General features: G+C 35.4%; 2 protein-coding genes across 2 annotated transcripts; both read right to left on the reverse strand.

The window, feature by feature from the left end:
* Positions 1 to 1,324: 1,324 nt before the first annotated feature.
* LOC110726766 (3-ketoacyl-CoA thiolase 2, peroxisomal-like) lies at positions 1,325 to 7,462 on the reverse strand. Its single transcript, XM_021906268.1, has 14 exons — positions 7,242 to 7,462; positions 5,838 to 5,914; positions 5,659 to 5,743; positions 5,159 to 5,285; positions 4,735 to 4,833; positions 4,053 to 4,120; positions 3,821 to 3,928; positions 3,658 to 3,735; positions 3,430 to 3,562; positions 3,244 to 3,340; positions 2,640 to 2,763; positions 2,409 to 2,517; positions 1,765 to 1,848; positions 1,325 to 1,659 (listed from the first exon to the last, which is right to left on the reverse strand). Exons 1-14 carry the CDS (start codon positions 7,329 to 7,331, stop codon positions 1,550 to 1,552), a joined length of 1,389 nt encoding a protein of 462 aa, XP_021761960.1. The 5' UTR covers positions 7,332 to 7,462; the 3' UTR covers positions 1,325 to 1,549.
* Positions 7,463 to 8,564: 1,102 nt separating this feature from the next.
* Positions 8,565 to 15,588, reverse strand: LOC110726767 (ankyrin repeat domain-containing protein 13C-like). Its single transcript, XM_021906269.1, has 2 exons — positions 13,092 to 15,588; positions 8,565 to 9,398 (listed from the first exon to the last, which is right to left on the reverse strand). The coding sequence occupies exons 1-2, from the start codon at positions 14,712 to 14,714 to the stop codon at positions 9,039 to 9,041; spliced, it is 1,983 nt and encodes a 660-aa protein (XP_021761961.1). The 5' UTR covers positions 14,715 to 15,588; the 3' UTR covers positions 8,565 to 9,038.
* Between the last annotated feature and the right edge of the window lie 2,077 nt (positions 15,589 to 17,665).

Genomic DNA, 17,665 nt, shown 5'->3' on the forward strand with positions numbered 1-17,665 from the left:
TAAAAGTGTGTTTTTGATGTTGAGGGCAAAAATGTCATTTCATTTCAAATTTGTGGGCTTTATGTGGAGATTTGCGGGCGATGTTTAGCGTTTCACAAATTTTTATGGCCCAAGGTTATGTGGCTCGACCACCTTAATTTTGCTTAAAATGTAGATCTAATTATAGCGAATTGAGTTATCTGTATGAATGATGAGCAGCAATTTTTTAGGTATATTTTTAAAGTTTTTATTCTCCCAATTTTATTTTATTTATTTATTTATTTTTTGGGTTCTTAATTAGTCAGAATATTATGATTCTGGATCTTTCATTTTCAATCTTGTAATTTGAAAATATGAATGCATGATATCAATTGCAATGATTTCGTGCACTTTTTGTCATTATTAAAGGATATTACTGGAATGAGTTCTGAGCTTTTTTGCACTTATGTCACAAACGTCTTTACCACAAATGAAAATAGCTTACAATTTAAATTTGATTGTATAATATGTATTTCAATCTCTTTGATTTATAGGCTATTAGCTCAAATGGTAGAGCAATGTGTTATTGTTCACAAGGTGTGGGTTCAACTCCCACATAGCCTAATATATGTAGTTGTTATTTTTGTATTTTGGTTAGATGTTGATGGTTAGAGGTAGAATCAGTAATACTAGTATAAGAAAGTTCAAGTACTGCTCAAATGATATGCAAAAGCATTTAGGACCGTTCTAATTTTTTATGGGGGAAAGAAGAAGAATAGGAAGAACTCAAGAGGAGAGAGAGAGGAAGAAGAAGGGGAAGGGGCTGATTTTTTAAAGCTTATATATGGGGTCATTATAGTCATTAATTAAAATCCTTTAATCTGAGCCATTCATTTTAATCCAACGGATAGGATGAAAAGTTCTCACTCTAAAATGAGTTCTTATTGTAAGAGAGGTTCTCACTTGAACCTATATATATATATATATATATATACATACAACTACGTAAATGTGTGCGTGATACACATCGCTTGTAAGCTTGTGAACTCGTGAAGTAACTAAAATTGTTAGACGAAAATACATCATAAAGTTAAAATTATTCAAGAATCAACCGAAGTTAAGATTATTAAAACCAAAATTTCCTAATAATTATAGTTAATTGGTTTCAAACGAAAATAAAAATACTTATAGTTAATTTTAACTTAATATGTGATAACTATATTTAACGAAGGTAACATATGCCAGAAAAATTAAAATTATTAGCACCCTCTGCCACTCTGTATACATTTACAATCAGTACGAGAGTATGAACAGAGGCGGTTAGAGACTTAGAGATATAACACTACAGCGCTTTTGATGGGTGAGCTGCCTAGTAAAATTTATTGCACATTTTATTATCATGAAGATTATAAATATTTAAAAGATGAATACTGAAGTTTCTGCAATACATTCAATACCAGAACAGAAAGTGTTCAGAATTCGGATACTAGGCTTTATCTATTCTAGGATATAGTAGTTGGTGACAAGAGTACATTTTGAAAAATATTTGTATTCGAAATCTTTTTCACCAGTTGCTTGCTATTCCAAAAGATCATTTAGCATCTTTGGATAGGAAACCATGGGTTTCAACCTTACGAGCATTGCATAGCTCATCGATAGCATCTCCCCTCTCAAAAACAGCTGCAGCACCCATACCAGTTCCTGAAGTTGCAAAAAAAAGGGGGGGTCAAATACTATTCAAAGATCCACGAGTTTGTTTACCATCAGTATAATTTCAGCAAACATGGAAATAAGAAGACCCCATACCTATGCACATTGATATAACTCCAAATCGGCAGTCTTTACCACGACGCTTCATCTCATGCAGCAAGGTGGCAACACAACGAGCACCTATAACAGACCAGAAGCGACAAGAAACCTGATTACAAAAGTACTACCACGTCTAACAACATATGCATAACTCTCCAAATAGGCAGTACTCCTCTGCCCCTAATACTAGACACTCCCACGAAATATTTACATCACTACTGACAATCTTATGTCATCTTTCTTTGGATTTTTAAGTTTAGTATTCAAATAATATCATGGGGAAATTCAACTTTTAACTTCATAAATCCAGAATGTTGGACCTATTATATGGAGACAGACTATAATATAATTTTGGCCAAGTAGTTAACAACATATGGAGTGCTATATATTGGCAATTTGCCGTATTGATCATCCAACAAGAACACTCTTCTCAACCATCTACTATTCAAATTCTGAACCCGCCATAAAATTTTGTCATGAAAATTAAACTAGGTCGTGAGACATAGACAAGATAGAACCAGGAGCTCCCAAGATACATGTCAAGCTTAGAACAAATAGACTTGTATCTCGTTTAATTTAACATCATCAACTGGGGAAAATTATTAGAGTAGGCACCCAGAAAAAATAAAAAATCTAAGTACCTGTTGCACCCAAAGGATGCCCTATTGCCATAGCCCCTCCATTTACATTGATTTTCTCTGGATCAAGTTCCAACTTCTTACGGCAGTACACAAACTGAGAAGCGAATGCCTGAAAAATCAAGATGGCATTGAAACAAGTATTATTTACATGTCAAGTAAAAGCAAAATATCAATGATATGATCCAAAGTCCAACATGTATTTGCTTCAGAAATTCCCAATTCAAATATCACCTCATTTATTTCAAAGAGATCAATATCATCAAGTTCCAAGCCAGCAGCCTTCACAGCAGCTGGGATTGCGACAGCTGGGCCAATTCCCATGATAGCAGGGTCCACTCCAACAGCAGCAAAAGTCCTGCACAACAAGTTTTACATTATATAACCCAAAGTTCCAGGCATCAACAAAACCATCATCATAAATAAGCATACAAAACACTGGGATCTCAGAACAAAGAGAAGATCATCAAGTTCTCAAAGAATGATAAAAAGTTAAACATTAGGCAACCGGCAGATTAGCAGAGCAAGGTATTCGAAAATGAGAACAATAAATAACTTAAACAAATGCAAGTTTTTAAGATGCCCATCTTATTATTGTGGATGAGGGTTTAATGATGGTGGCCAAAGGTTCCAACTCTTAACTGCCACCACACGTATTATATACCAGAAGAGACTCATCAATCATATCTAACCAGTTTCTATCAGTCACAGAGAATAAAAGACAAAATAAGCAGTAATCTGCAACCAGTGCAACAAGTAATCTACAGACCCCACCAAACCAAAGGAGAAAGAAAACAAATGGATGGGGCTGGGGAGGATAAAAGAAGATACTATATACCTAAAGACACCAAGAAGAGGTAGCCCTTTATGCATGGCAATACTTCTCTTCATCAGCAGAACAGCTCCCGCACCATCAGTCACCTGGCTAGAATTTCCTACAAGAGAGGAAAAGGGGGAAAAAAGTAAGATAGGAAACTGCTACACAAGTACGAGAACTTAAAATCACTACTGAAATGCCTTATACCAGCAGTAGTTGTCCCACTCTTCTTGAAAACAGGCTTTAACTTGGCCAGATCTGCAACACTTGCATTCGGCCGGATACCATCATCCACATTGACAGTAATAGGCTTCTCATCTCCAGTTTTTGGATCAACAATCTAAAAAGGTGGAAGGAAAAAGAATGAGAACTCACTAAGAGCATGAATTGACAAATGAGACACAAATAATCACAATAGCTTAATATGAGGATTACCTTTGTGTGTACAGGTATTATCTCATCTTTAAATCTACCAGCAGCAGTTGCAGCAGCAGCCTTCCTGTGAGACTCTACCTAACAGGTCCAAGCTCAAAGAAATCATTATTTAACTCTGTGTAAGCACCTAAGAAAACCACATCTGAAATGTCATGTAACTCACCGCTGCTTGGTCTTGTTCTTCCCTTGTCACACCGAAGCGGTGTGCCACATTTTCTGAAGTAATACCCATAGGAAGAAGACAATCTTGGGCTTGAACAAAATCCTTTACCTACCACATAAGGAAAAGTCTCATAAGATATAACAGAAAAATTCACTATACTACATGCATAAGAGACACGTCCATGTAACCTAGATTGTGAGATAACTCAGACAAGGGATCATCAAGAACTTACTTTGGGATTCACAGATCCATCAAAAGCCATTGCGTTTGTTGTCATAGACTCTAATCCCGCACCAATTCCTGCAATGTGAAAATTTGGAATGTGATTCTTTACATACTACTTCCTCCGTTTCTTTTTAGTTGACATGTTTCTTTAGTCACGTTTACCAATGCATAAATTCAATCATTAATTACTAATAGGCAAAAATTATAAAAAGTTGATATTTTGAAAATATATATTGTCACGAATCTAACAGAATCCCACTTGACAATATTTTTCTTCACATAAAAATCACAAAACATGGTCAAAGGGAGGTGTGTGAATAGTGCTAAAGTCAAAACGTGTCAACTAATTAAAAACACAATTAGTATATCTGTATATAGTAAGAAGAAACAAACTTAATAGGTCCCCTTCCCATTTCTTGTCCGAGGTTACACCAACTCTTCATTTCACCTCAACCACCCATGTTGGAGATCCAAACTTAAAGGCAGGGTATGTATGACGCTTGGACAGTTCACAGTGGACCAAAATCATGCATTGTTTTCATGAATGAACATATATTGACACTTGGACACACATCTATGTGACTGTGTCTTGACTCTTCAAGCCAAGTCTATGTAAAATAATTACTTTTTCCGGAGGGAATCAAACTTTGATCATTACTTTCAGCAATGCACTAAGCAAAGGTCCTTACCAATATCATAAAATCCAGCCTTGATGGCCGCTGCTACATCAGCAACTGCCTGAAGCCCAGAAGAACATTGCCTATTCACAGTCCTTACAGGAACAGTTTCTGTTCACAAACAACAAGCCAAGTTAGTAAAGATCTATTACTTGTATAGTTCAATTCATGTGTCACCTAACATCCAGTTGGCTCAGCAAAAGCCTGAACTAGGGAGATTTTGAAAATTACATCAAGTTTCCAAATGATAAAGTACCAAACTTTAATATTAAATAAACATATCTAATTACAAAGTAGCACTTCCTCGTCATCTAGATTTAAATGAAGAAAATACAAATGCTAGCTATTTCACATTGGTTGCTAATAAGATAATAGGATGCTTTGAACTAGTGATCAAAATTATCATTGGTAAAAAGGTACTCCGTAAGAAATATACCTGGGAAACCAGCATAAAATGCTGCCATTCTACACTCACTGGCTCTCTGAGAACCTGGGGCCAAAACAGTTCCCACAACAATGTCCCCGACTTCAGCAGGGTTCACATTTGTTTTCTCTATTACTGCCTAAATAAACAAGAAGAGATCACAGTAAACATAGATATCTTGAGAACAGGGTAGAATGGTAGATATGATTGCAGTTTTGAGCATGATTAACATAAGAGGAAGGAGAGGAATTTCAATGAAAATTGATAGGGTAAGAGAAAAACATGCATTCTTATTAACAGCATAATATTAAAATTCAGTCTCTCTGTCACGGTAGCAAGTTATGGGAAAAGAAAAACTCATAAATTACTTCAAGTTTAGCAAGGTCAACAACTCGGCATAAGTTTTAAATACTTGTATACATAGGTAACAACTTCTCAAATTCTTTTGTGTCAATGATTTATACAAGCCCCTTTTTGAAAGGGATATCATTAACAGCATAATCCATGAGTACCTTCAAAACTGGAGCAAGAAGATCATCAGGAAATGTGTCCTTGAATTGACCTCGTTTTGCCTTGCAAAGTGCAGTGCGATGCGCTCTGAAAAAAAAAATTAAGATGCAGTATGACAAAGCTGTTATTATATCCTAGTAACTAAAAGTGGGTATAGTATAATCACACAGTGACAACTTACGCTACAATGACAACATCATCACCAAAAGCACTCGTCCTGTGATAAGCAGCAGAATCCCCCGCCATGCAATTGGTTGCCTACAATAACCACCACAACCAACATAAATGAGATACAATGAGTTGAGAAGAGATCCTTATAGTACAAGTATCAAATGATACATATTGAATATCTTAGTTAAATCAGGAAAATTCGTAATGGGCCGAAAGGATCAAGTATATTCTAAATGTTTTGATAACTAAAAGTCCTTATGTTGTTTGAACTCTTGAGAAATAATGAAATCTTGTTAGAACTTACAAGTATCTGACAGGGATTTGAGTTTCCCTTCAGTTCTATTCTTTCCTGCTACCAAGTTTCCATGGGCTATTCTTAAACTATATGCAATTAATCAACTAGTCTGTTATGTATCAGATACTAGTGCATCGGTTACTTAGAAAGCTACATTAATGGAGTCCCAGCCCCAAAATGTCCCATTCTTTCTGTATTCTTAAATTATGAGATTGCACATGTATCCAAGGACTAAAAGAAGTCAAACGTCACAATTAGAAGACTATAAACAAGATCTCCAACCCCAAGTCAATTAACCGCACTTGGAAATATTTAATTGCACTTAAATTCAGGAAATGCCCCAACTGTAGTTGTCTAATAACTCCTGGATGAATTATATCAAGCCTTACAACCAAAGTCCACCAATCCACGTGAAAACAACATATTTCCCTCCTCCCACAACTTTAACGAGATAAGGAAGGCCTAAGAGTCGGTTAAATGTTTATTACAGCCATCAAGCCCTAAAACCTTACAGGCTTACATAACCCCCATGCCATAACCACACCTAACACCAACAATTAGCTATCACAGGCCAATTATTTGCCAGAAACATAGCACCGCGCTCAAATCTAAAACCCGCGAAATTCTGATTAGCTCATAAGCTCCATATATAATCAACATAATTCAGCTTAAAGTTTGGAATCACAATTTAAGTTTCTCAACATAGATTTCAATTTTACCAAAAACATGCAAATACTAACAACAAAGATCCGCAAACCATTCATAACCGACCAATTAACCGAGAATCGAACCATCCAATTCAATCATACAAAAACTAACAATCCAATTCAATCATACAAAAACTAACAATCCAATTCAATCATACAAAATCCAACAATCCAATTTCAACTTCAAATTCATTTTTTAGATCATAATATAATATTTATTACAATAAAATAATAACAATTAGCTAGTATTAACAACATGCAGCCCACATCATATATTCATAATCCTCATAAGTCATAACTATAGCCTATGATTTTTGAATATAAATCTTATAATATCAAACAGATCGCACAATCAAAATCATACAATTTGAATAAAAAAATCATACGAAAACAAAGATGAATTGTTACATACAGAGAGAAAAGCTTCATAATTGTGATCGGAAGAAGAGGGAGGACGAAGATGATCAAGAAGAATTTTCTGCCTGTTAATTGCTCTATCCATTTTTGCAGAAATCAGAGAAAAATGATTGAAAAAATTAGGGTTCTAAATCTGGAAAAATGAGATGAATTTATTATCCCCAAAGTCGGTAGTAGTCAAGATAAACAAGGCAAAGGCTTAAATGATGATGATGATGATAGAAATGACGACTTTGTTATATTTTTAGCTTTTTTTTTTGATAAAATTATATTTTTAGCTTTTTTTTAATAAAATATATTTTTAGCATTTCAAGACAAGATAACTCTATTTTTTTTATGCAAAGACAACTCTATTGAAAAGCCTTTTTTTTTTTTTTTTTTTTTTTTTTTTTTTTTTTTTTTTTTTGTCTTTTTTAATTAATTTAACTTTATTTTTGTTTTTGTTGTTTTTACTCCATATTAAGCATATCTAAATATCTTGTCCAAGTTGGATATGAATATATGATTGGACTTTAATGTCATAATTATCATTTTTTTTTAAGATTTTTAGCATCGATTTTCCTAAATAATGTTAAAATACAAATTAATTTCTTATATAAATCGGTTTAAAAATTATTTCCCACAATACTGTCCACATAGGAGTGGTTTCCATATTTGGAATTTGGTACTATAAAACCACTAACAATGTTGGCCGTTCTAAGTTGAAACTATCTCTTACAGTTTAGATTTCACTTTTGCTAGATTATATAATACCACTAATGGGAAAACCAAATTATATAGAACCGCTAATGATATTGGAGGTTTTATATAAAGAACCGCTTATAGAACCACTAATACCATTAGAGATTCTATATATTAGGTAGGTTTTACACTTGCAAATACTGAACCTTGAAACCAAGCCTGCATATGCGATATTGTGGAAAATAGTTTTTAACCGATGTATCTAAAGAATTAGTTGATGTTATTGCATTATTAAGGGAAATCATTCCCAATTTTAGTCATGAAACAAGACATACAATTTAGATTTAAGATCAATAATTGGTAATAAAATTATAATAGTTCTATAAGTTTACCAAAAAAAATTGTAGAGAAATAAATGTAATCTAATAAGTTTAAATAAGATAAATTATTTATCATTAATAAATTAAATAAGTAAGAATCAAGATGTACTTCATCATAACTAATTTTAAGATTTGAATGACTTAAGCTTAGGATCACATTATCGCGTATAAAAGTTATTCTAGTAAAATACGGAGTAGCAAAGATGGATTGTGACAAATTGACAATTTAGCAACTATTTCCAAACAAAGGCATACGATTGTGTAAAATGTGAGGTTGATAAGTGATGATATGAAATGATTTCTAGTAAGCTTATTGAACCAAGAACAAAGCATACTAATTTCCAAAGCCGATATTGGATTCAGCAGAAATTTGCAAACAACAGTGCTCCTTTTCTCCAATACAAAAGCAGCGTGATTATTTGATTGATAATATACCAATCGAAAAGAATGCAATGAGAAATCAACTTAGTTCCCTTTCGTTATAAATCAACTGCATGCAAACTTTGCGTAAAGAACTACAACTGCAGCAAAGTTGCAACTCTAGTAGTATATAGTTAAACACCCACATTTGCAGTATACTTTGAATCCTTTCAACAGAGCAGAAAAGTTCTCTCCCAACTTTGTCAGCACTCCTACTATCTACATGGTAAATGAATATGCTGTTCTGCCCTTCAAGAATTCCTGTTTTGTCAGTTGTTTCACAAGCTAATATGTATACCGTACCACTCCAATTAATGAGCCAGACTTGGTTGCTCTTTGTTTTTCCCTTTCTTAGCTCGGTTCTTCTCTTCCATCTTTTTTTTCTTTGTTTCAGCAGTAATCCAAACATAATCTGAAGGGATAGCAAATGGGTCTTGACTACTCTCTGTCTTGTTGCCAGAAGTACTATCACTAGATGAGGTTGATCGTTGGTAAGGAGCTTTTGCCCATCGGAACCAGAAGGAACTTGAAGCACTGGTTACTGCTGGACTCTCATCAGAAGCAGCTGTGGGACTGGAAGGAGGTGTCGAGAATTCCTCAGTTGGTTGTATTTCCTCGAACTTTGTGAAAGTAACTAATACTCTAATTGTAGGAACCACTGGTATAGCAACCTGTATAAATAATAATGATGAAATTAGCAAAACATGGCTAAATGAATTTTAAGGGAAATGAAAAGGGACTGTAGTTTAAAATGCCCTCCTTTCCTATCAAACAAAATGCAAGGAATAAAGGATTTTCAAAGTAAACACTCAGAGAGCGTAAGGTAGATATCAGTATTTTTTTTAAAATATATATATATATATATATATATATATATATATATATATATATATATATATGGAAAATTTGCCAATTACTACCGCAAGTTAATACTACTTTGTAAATTACTACCGCAAATTAAAAAAGTTGTGAATTACTACCGCAAAATTTTTTAAGATGTTGCGATTACTACCAAACCCCCAATAAACCCAACTATGATGTCATTATATCACTTTAACCCATGGTTAAAGCCCTTAATCATGACGTCATTATATCCCTAATCCATTTTCTTTTTTTTTTTTTGGGGGGGGGGGGCTAGTTAAAGCCCTTAACCATGGTCAAACACGGGTTAAAGGGATATAATGACGTCATAGTTGGGTTTAATGGGGGTTTGGTAGTAATCGCAACATCTTAAAATTTTTTGCGGTAGTAATTCACAACTTTTTTAATTTGCGGTAGTAATTGGCAAATTATCCTATATATATATATATATATATATATATATATATATATATATATATATATATAAGCTTAAAGGAAGCACTGCGAGATTCCATAATAAGCAAGCTCTAATTTCAACAAATATTTCCGATGTAAGCTCTTTAAACAACTTTCTCTTCAGCCTTCAGTCACAAAGTTAAGCAAGAAGACCAAGATTCATCTCCCACTAATATGGTCAATCAGTAGCAATTAACACAACACCAAGTCACCAACAGGTCCAACACAGATTCTAGCAGCAGGAACAACCATGGCTCAGATAACTAAACTTCTAACTGTTCTAACAAAGCTAATTTCAACTACACAAAGTATCTTGCTAGTAAATAGTACACCAAGTTCAAGGAGTCTTAAAGAAGGATTTCCGTTCAAGTTAATCATGAATCAGATAATAATAGATAGGGTGACCATGACATTCAGGCCCAACTCAATTTGCATCGTACTAATCTCCAGATCATGTCCAATATTACATAGATTCATGTCATTTATAATTACCATGATTCTTGCAAATTTTAACCATAAAAGTCTGTGAGGACTTGAGAAACTTCCAAGTTCCATTTAGATTCAATTTCTGCAAGACTAAAATGACACAACACATATATACAATTACAGAACAGCACAAAGACAAATAGAAGTAGAAGTATGCAAGGAATCAGACATACAATAGGAGTCTGGAAAGGCAAAATGGGCATTTCAGAAAGCAGTTTATGAAGGAAAAAGATTTTCCTCAAGGGTGGTCAATAGTGTTAGGTGGAGAGAGATAGTAGAAGGATATAATACTAAGTATCAAACAAGTTGATCATAACATTAGTAGTTGAAGCAACAGACCTATTTGTAATTATAATGGTAAATATCAACCAAATTCATCCATAAAGATACCCACCAAGGCCAAAGTTTAAACATGAATAGAAGCCGATCTAATGCAGGTTATGAAAACTAACAGCAGGACCATTTTTTTTAATCTAAAATAACCTAAAGGATTCTCCAAGTTTGATACCCCATAATATCAGCAAGGTTCTCCTTTGTCATAGCAGAGAAAAAATAATCACTTTTCATAATGAAACCACTTTGCAGCACACGTCCAGTCTCAAGGCTGAATGCTGTCTTGTTCCTATAGATCATCTCTTGCTACTCTCTTTGGTTTTTCCTCTTAAACACAAATCATTTACTTTTTGTATATTCAAAATTTCCAAAATATGATCCATGTTCAGCTAACATATAACGATGGCTAGTCGTTCTAAGATTCTAAATTTCAAAGATACAATCTCGACTACAGCAGCAACACTTCAATCATGTATTCAAAAATGCATAAAACACAAACTGATTTCACGGACACTCAAAATCTTGGAAACATTTCAAAACCGGCGTCTTGTCAGGTTGTCCTGGCTTTACCATAATACCATGGAGCAGTATACAGTATGACTGGTTTAAGAGTAATTCAAATTTAGAGGAACAGATTGATTTAGGTCTTTGTATCCTATGCTCAGTTATATAACCTAGGGGCAATATTTACATCATCTAGCAATAATCATTCTTTTAAAGCAAAATGAAGATCAACACCTCCCTATTCCCTGTATCCAACTTATGCTCAGATTCATTCTAACAGCAACCGATAAGGGATTTAAGGAAGTAGAAGATTAAATACACAAAGAGTCAGCAAAAGAAGACCTGTTGAACGAAATTAAACAAGTACAGTACAACTAATTCATCAGTTTGGACACTAATTTCATTAAGCATGGAGATAGTGAAGTATGGGTAAGACAAGAGGTTTTGGCAGACATTTAAAATCAGATCCTAGAAGAGCTTGTATTAAGTACAGCAATAACACATTCTTCCTCAAAAGTCACAATTCACTACTTTCACGCCAAGGCACCAAGTACGAATAAAAATTTGCGTAACTTTTCGTAAATAATGCAGGCATCAAAATATAATCTCATGTCTGGCAGACTGCCAGCTTAGCGAAAACGTTTTGTGACGCTATTTTAGCAAACATTGCAGGCTAGGCAAAGGGTGTCTAAAGAAGGCTCCACCTCCATCAACAGCCAACATTTAACCACTACTAATAAGCATGACTGCCAGAACGATAATAGTAGGAGTGAGCTTTCATTGTGTTATCTGTAAAGAACCCATATGAAATCATAGCAATAGAAACAAACAATACATAGCAGTTCTAGTAATAACTTCGATGAGTCCAACCTCACGCTAAAGTATAAGGCTAAAGTGTATCTGCGCACTAATTACATAATGAATCTAGAAAAAAAAAAATAGAAATAAGACTACCAAGAATCATGCAGCAAATTCATGGTACCTCCTACTGACGAGTTAGATCTCTTGGATACAAAGGCAAACATAGTAGAAAAGCAAGGTGCACAGTTGCATCCTAGAACAATAAGAATGCACCACTCATCACTAAATTAAATGCCCAAATTGTCCTACCATTACCATTGGGCCGGCCCATATAAAAAACATACATATAAATTGGGACAATTTGAGCACCCAAAGCTTCAGTTACAGTGATTACACCAAAAACTTTAACCAATCAACCAATATGCTAATTATTATTTCCATCACTTATTTTTCCTTGTACTCTATAGAAGTTATTAATCTATGTAATAGGAGAAATTGCCTAATCACAATGCTGGAAAATAAAAATTAAGATGAAATAGATCTCATCTGGATTCACTAGCAGCGGAAAGGATTCAATTTAATTTTTCGTCTGTCATCATACGTAGTATGAATATACTACCTCCGTCACATGTTATTTGCAACGATTTGACATAAAGTAGAGAGGAAAAATGTTTAATCGTTGCAAATAAAATGTAACGGAGGTAGTAAGATGAAATGTAATGTAATGATCCTACTCTACGTAGATAGAGACAGCTGGTAAAAATGTCAATGTGTCGAACCATAAACAAACACAACTCACAAAAAAGGAAATTTCCAAAGGGTTAGCTATTCATTGTTTTGAAGCAGAAATCAACAATATGAAAATCACAACCAATTATTCTAAAGCAGCTTTAAAGATAGATATAGGAGGTAGGAACACATACCTTGACAGGGAATGTTCCCATGGGAAGTTTTGTAGTTAACAGTTCTCTTAGACGCCGAATTGCCTTCACTTTGTTGGCTAGGATGTCAAGCAAAGGTAAAAGTTCTTCTGTACGTAGTGGGAAGGTAGAGGATAGCCAAAGAATAGGCCTAAGTCCTTTTTTGTATTCATTCTCCTGACTTCCGTCCTTGTGACGATTGCCACTCTCAACCATCCCTGATGAAGATGATTTTTTGTCCCTCCCTCTTTGTGACTCATCCCCCCTTACAACATCTACGGAATGCCTTCCCGGTTTAATTGCATTTCTAGAAGGAGAATTGTTGCCGACATCACTCCTTTTATCATCAACAGAAAGGGAGCTTCTGGGAGGAACAAGTTTCCTTTGTCCTTCATACTTCTGATCCCGCTTCCTCCAACTGCCAAACCATCCTTTTTTCTCATGTTTGCTGTCCACATGGTTATATCCATTTACGTCCTCAATAGGAATCTCCCTGGATTCATAACAACTATGGCGAGGCCCAACAATCCCGTCATCAACGCCCTCATTGGCTCCTTCATATGAATCTGACTTAAGTGCAAGTTCAAGTTGCTTTCTTCCGTCCTCCGACAAAATCTCGTTGAGTTCTTCAGTGTCTGTCTCATTATCATTGCACGAAGAGAAAAACTCATCATCAGTCATAGCCCCAGGGACTTTCCTTGATTTAATGCTGACAACCACATTGTGCATATCGTAGACCTTGGCTTTCCATTGACCAACTGATTCTGTTTTCTCTTGGCGTCTCCAAGTGAGCTGGGGCAAAAGAACAGCCTCAGTCACATCAATTCCAGGTCTGAATATGTTGGTCTGCGACATGGAAGCCACTTCTTGCTGTACCTCTGCTTCAGAAGCTTGAGCACCAGCACCATCAAGTGCATTCATTATCTCCTTATCCTTGTGATTGAGTATACATAACGATCCAGGAGGGAACCTTCCATCCTCAGACCCCTCTCCAAGGAAAAGAACACTCTGATCAGAACGTTGAATCCGAAAACCATCAAAACCTGCCAAAGTCATGTCCGCCCTCAAATTGGCACCCGTCTTCCAAATCTTATAGGTGTCAGAAGGGGCAATCCTAGAAATGAAAGGAATCACTGAGCTCTCAAAATGAAATGTAATCTCCATATAAAAGTCCCTCATCCTCCTCATAGTTGCAACTAACCTAGGCAACCTTCTACACCATTTTGCCCAAGCCAACGGCTGGTAATGCCGAACTATAATCTTGGCAACCGCTTCCTGCCTATTGCAGATAGCTTCCTGCAGCGCGCTCCACCCCTGCTCATTCTGCAAACTCCAATCTGCACCAGCCATCATAAGCATCTCCGTAGCAGTCTCATCACTGAGTTTCACTGCAAGGTGCAGGGGCGTGTCTCGATTAGGCACATTATCACGCCTATCGATCACAGCCGAAATAGCATCAGCCTTCTCTTCCTCGGCCAAGGAGGCTGCCTCAGACCGAATATCTGCAGGATCAGAAAGACGCGGTAGGCCGGACAGTATTTTCCGGAGGGCGGCATGGTCTCTTGTTACAATCGCCTTATGAACAGGACAGTGAGCATACTTGGATACATCTACACCCCCCGCCATTTATACACACCAATTACCAGGTAGTCAAATCAAGTGCCAAAACAATCCCACCAAATTATATAATCAAAACAACCAATCAAAATATAATTCTCCAATCTTCTTTGTTACACCAATCAAATGATATAGACAACCAAACTAAATCCCATTAAAAAAAGCTACAATTTCACATACCCATTACAGCAATCCATCAAATAATATAACCAATTCAATTAACCCTTGAAAATAAACGCAACTTCTCCCTCTTTTAAAAGAAAATTGACATTGATTTTACTCCAAATTATGCCATGATTCCTTAAAAGGGGACAAAACCCAATCCAAGCAAATTAAGCAATCATATAAGGTAAAGAAAAGAATTCTGAAAATGGGCCCAGAAAAATAAAGAAGATTCGAAAAATTAAAAAGGGGTTTTCCAGCAAAAGATCTCACCTTTTTCTTGATTGTGAACCCACCCTTCAAGATTCAAAAAATTCCACAAAACCCCACCTTTCTTTTCCTCAAGAAAGTGCAGAATTACTGAAGCAGGAGAAATTTGTGCTAGGAAATGTTGTTAGATCAGACAAAACCCAGGAAAAAAAGGGGAAGAATCAAAGCAAAATATACAGGAGAAAGCTCAACGGTAATGGAAACCCCACCATTGAAGTAAATGCGACAAGGTGTGTATTTTTTGGGTGTATAATATTGGGAATCTGAAAGGGAATATTGCAAATTTGGGGGACATGGAGAAAGCAACTGGAATAGTTCATATGCGATTTTGCGTGTGGTAAGACTATGGACAGTAAAATACTGAAGTATGATAAGAGAAAATTTTGGTAATAATAAGAGTAAAAATTTAGGAAAGGAAAAGTTTTAGATTGGAAAGTGTATATCGAATTTAAAGATCTGGTAGTCAGATATAGAATATGGTTGAATTAGTTAGCTAAAAGATGATAATTTTTTAAATTTTATATGTCGAGATTGATGATAAATTTAACGTTAATCAGATACGGAGTAATAATTAGATGTATCTTTGACTTTTGGTATAGAGTGTTGGATACAAATAAATGTATATGCAGTAGTTGATTACGAAATGAAATAAATGTTGTTTTTTAAGGAGGGAGCCCCAATTGATCTTTTACATAAACATGCTATCAATGACATTGCACTTTGAAGTTTTCAGCCTCGTTGAAGCTTCCTCCTTTGTGGAAACGGAACCATGGAAGCGTCCTCCCCATGAACCGCCATTTCTACCACCATGTTTTTATAGGTTTTGCCCACCACCAAATAAAACGAAAACCCTGAGAGAAATAAAGGGCATAGAGAACCTAAAATGGTACGACTTTTGTCCTCCTCCATTGATGTTGTTCGTGAGCTCGATTTTTTGTGTGGTATATCCATTGAAGCTCGTCCATCGCCCAACCTCCATTAACGTCGTTAAGTTATTATTGGTAACCTTTTTTGCTTGAAATTACAAAGGTGCTCATAATTAAATGCAAATATTGAGGATATTACCCTTAGGGCCTTAGATAAACATATTTTGTTTATGACCAATATTAACTTGTATTTTCTCTTGTTGTTAACAACCTTACATGTCAAGATTGATAAAAATCGGTACTCGTATGATATTATTACACACCATTAGTCTTCTTAAGCCTACACAATTATTCAATTAATGTTACGTTTTACTCATGTGTGTTGAGTTGTGAGGCATGACACAGTACAATAATGTTAAGGCAATAAAGTACTCGTAAAAGTTTTTGGGAAATAATCCTATGCGTTAATGATAATTACGGGTAGGGGTGAAACAAATTCGGTTTAAAACCAAACCGAACCGAAAACCAAACCGAATAACAAATATGGTTTGGTTTTTTTTTTAAGGTGGTTTGGTTTCGGTTTTGAAAAAAAAAATTCGGTTTTTGGTTCGGTTTCGGTTTGAGAAAGTGAAAAACCGAGCCAAACCGAAATATAGGCCCAAACCCAAAAAATAACCCTAGCCCAACAGATTTACCCTAAGTATATAAATGAAAAAAAAAAATCCTAATTCTCTCATTTCCTCTTCTCTCTTCTCCGCGGCTCCACGCTTCACCCTTCTCTCCTCTTCTGATCTTCTCAGTCTTCTCACTCACTCTCCTTTCCTCTTCTCAAGTTCTCAGTTCTTAGTTCTCACTTCTCCCCCTTCACTCTCTCTCCTTTTCTCTTCTCACTTCTCCACCTTCCATTCGCATCACCATCGACTAACCTTTCGAGGATTTTCGAACTCCATCAAGGGCATCAACTAAAGGGCTTTCATGTCAAATTCGACCATGAAAACACTAGATCTAGTGTTTTCATGGTCTAATTAGACTTTGAAACCCAAATTTGAGGAAAGGGCCGTTGTGTAGGGGTTTGGTATGACTGCTCTTTTGCAATTCTGTTGTTGTTCTTGTTAAAAACTTGTTCAATTATGTTGTTAAAACTTGTTTGTATGAATTGGTTGGTTTGATTTTGTTACTTTGTTGTTAAAAATTGTGTAATTATGTGTATGGATTGGTTTTGATTTGATTTTGTTAAAAGTTGAAACTTGTTGAATTAGAAGTTTTAGAACTTGTTAATGATATTATGCTACTACAGTACTGCTTTGTTGATGAATGAGGCCAAAAAAATTGCAGATTATTGGCCCAAATAAATTAGGCCCAAAAAATTCGGTTTGGTTCGGTTTCTTATTATGAAACCGAAATGAATATGGTTTGGTTTGGTTCGGATTCTAAAGTAAAGTGGTGCGGTGTGGTTTTAAAAAATACAGAAACCGAATTAAAGTGGTTCGGTTTCGGTTTGGGCAAAAAACCAAACCGAAAACCGAACTTTCACCCCTAATTACGGGCTTCAAAATCCCAATTCGTATTATTAATCTCCCCATTTTTTTTTCTTTTGCTCATCTAGTAGCCAGGAATCTTTATTTGTTTGTTTAATTTCCCATTGGTACTGACAATCTTCTC

Source organism: Chenopodium quinoa, unplaced genomic scaffold (genome assembly GCF_001683475.1).
Source record: "Chenopodium quinoa cultivar QQ74 unplaced genomic scaffold, ASM168347v1, whole genome shotgun sequence".
Lineage (NCBI taxonomy): Eukaryota > Viridiplantae > Streptophyta > Magnoliopsida > Caryophyllales > Amaranthaceae > Chenopodium > Chenopodium quinoa.

Coding starts and splice junctions, on each gene's coding strand:
- LOC110726766 (XM_021906268.1), bottom strand. CDS start 7,331: ATGGATAGAGCAATTAACAGGCAGAAAATTCTTCTTGATCATCTTCGT. Junction 5,915..7,241: donor ATTATGAAGCTTTTCTCTCT/GTATGTAACAAT, acceptor TGGTTATTGTAG/GCAACCAATTGCATGGCGGG. Junction 3,736..3,820: donor AAGAACAAGACCAAGCAGCG/GTGAGTTACATG, acceptor TGGACCTGTTAG/GTAGAGTCTCACAGGAAGGC.
- LOC110726767 (XM_021906269.1), bottom strand. CDS start 14,714: ATGGCGGGGGGTGTAGATGTATCCAAGTATGCTCACTGTCCTGTTCAT. Junction 9,399..13,091: donor TGGGAACATTCCCTGTCAAG/GTATGTGTTCCT, acceptor TTATTTATACAG/GTTGCTATACCAGTGGTTCC.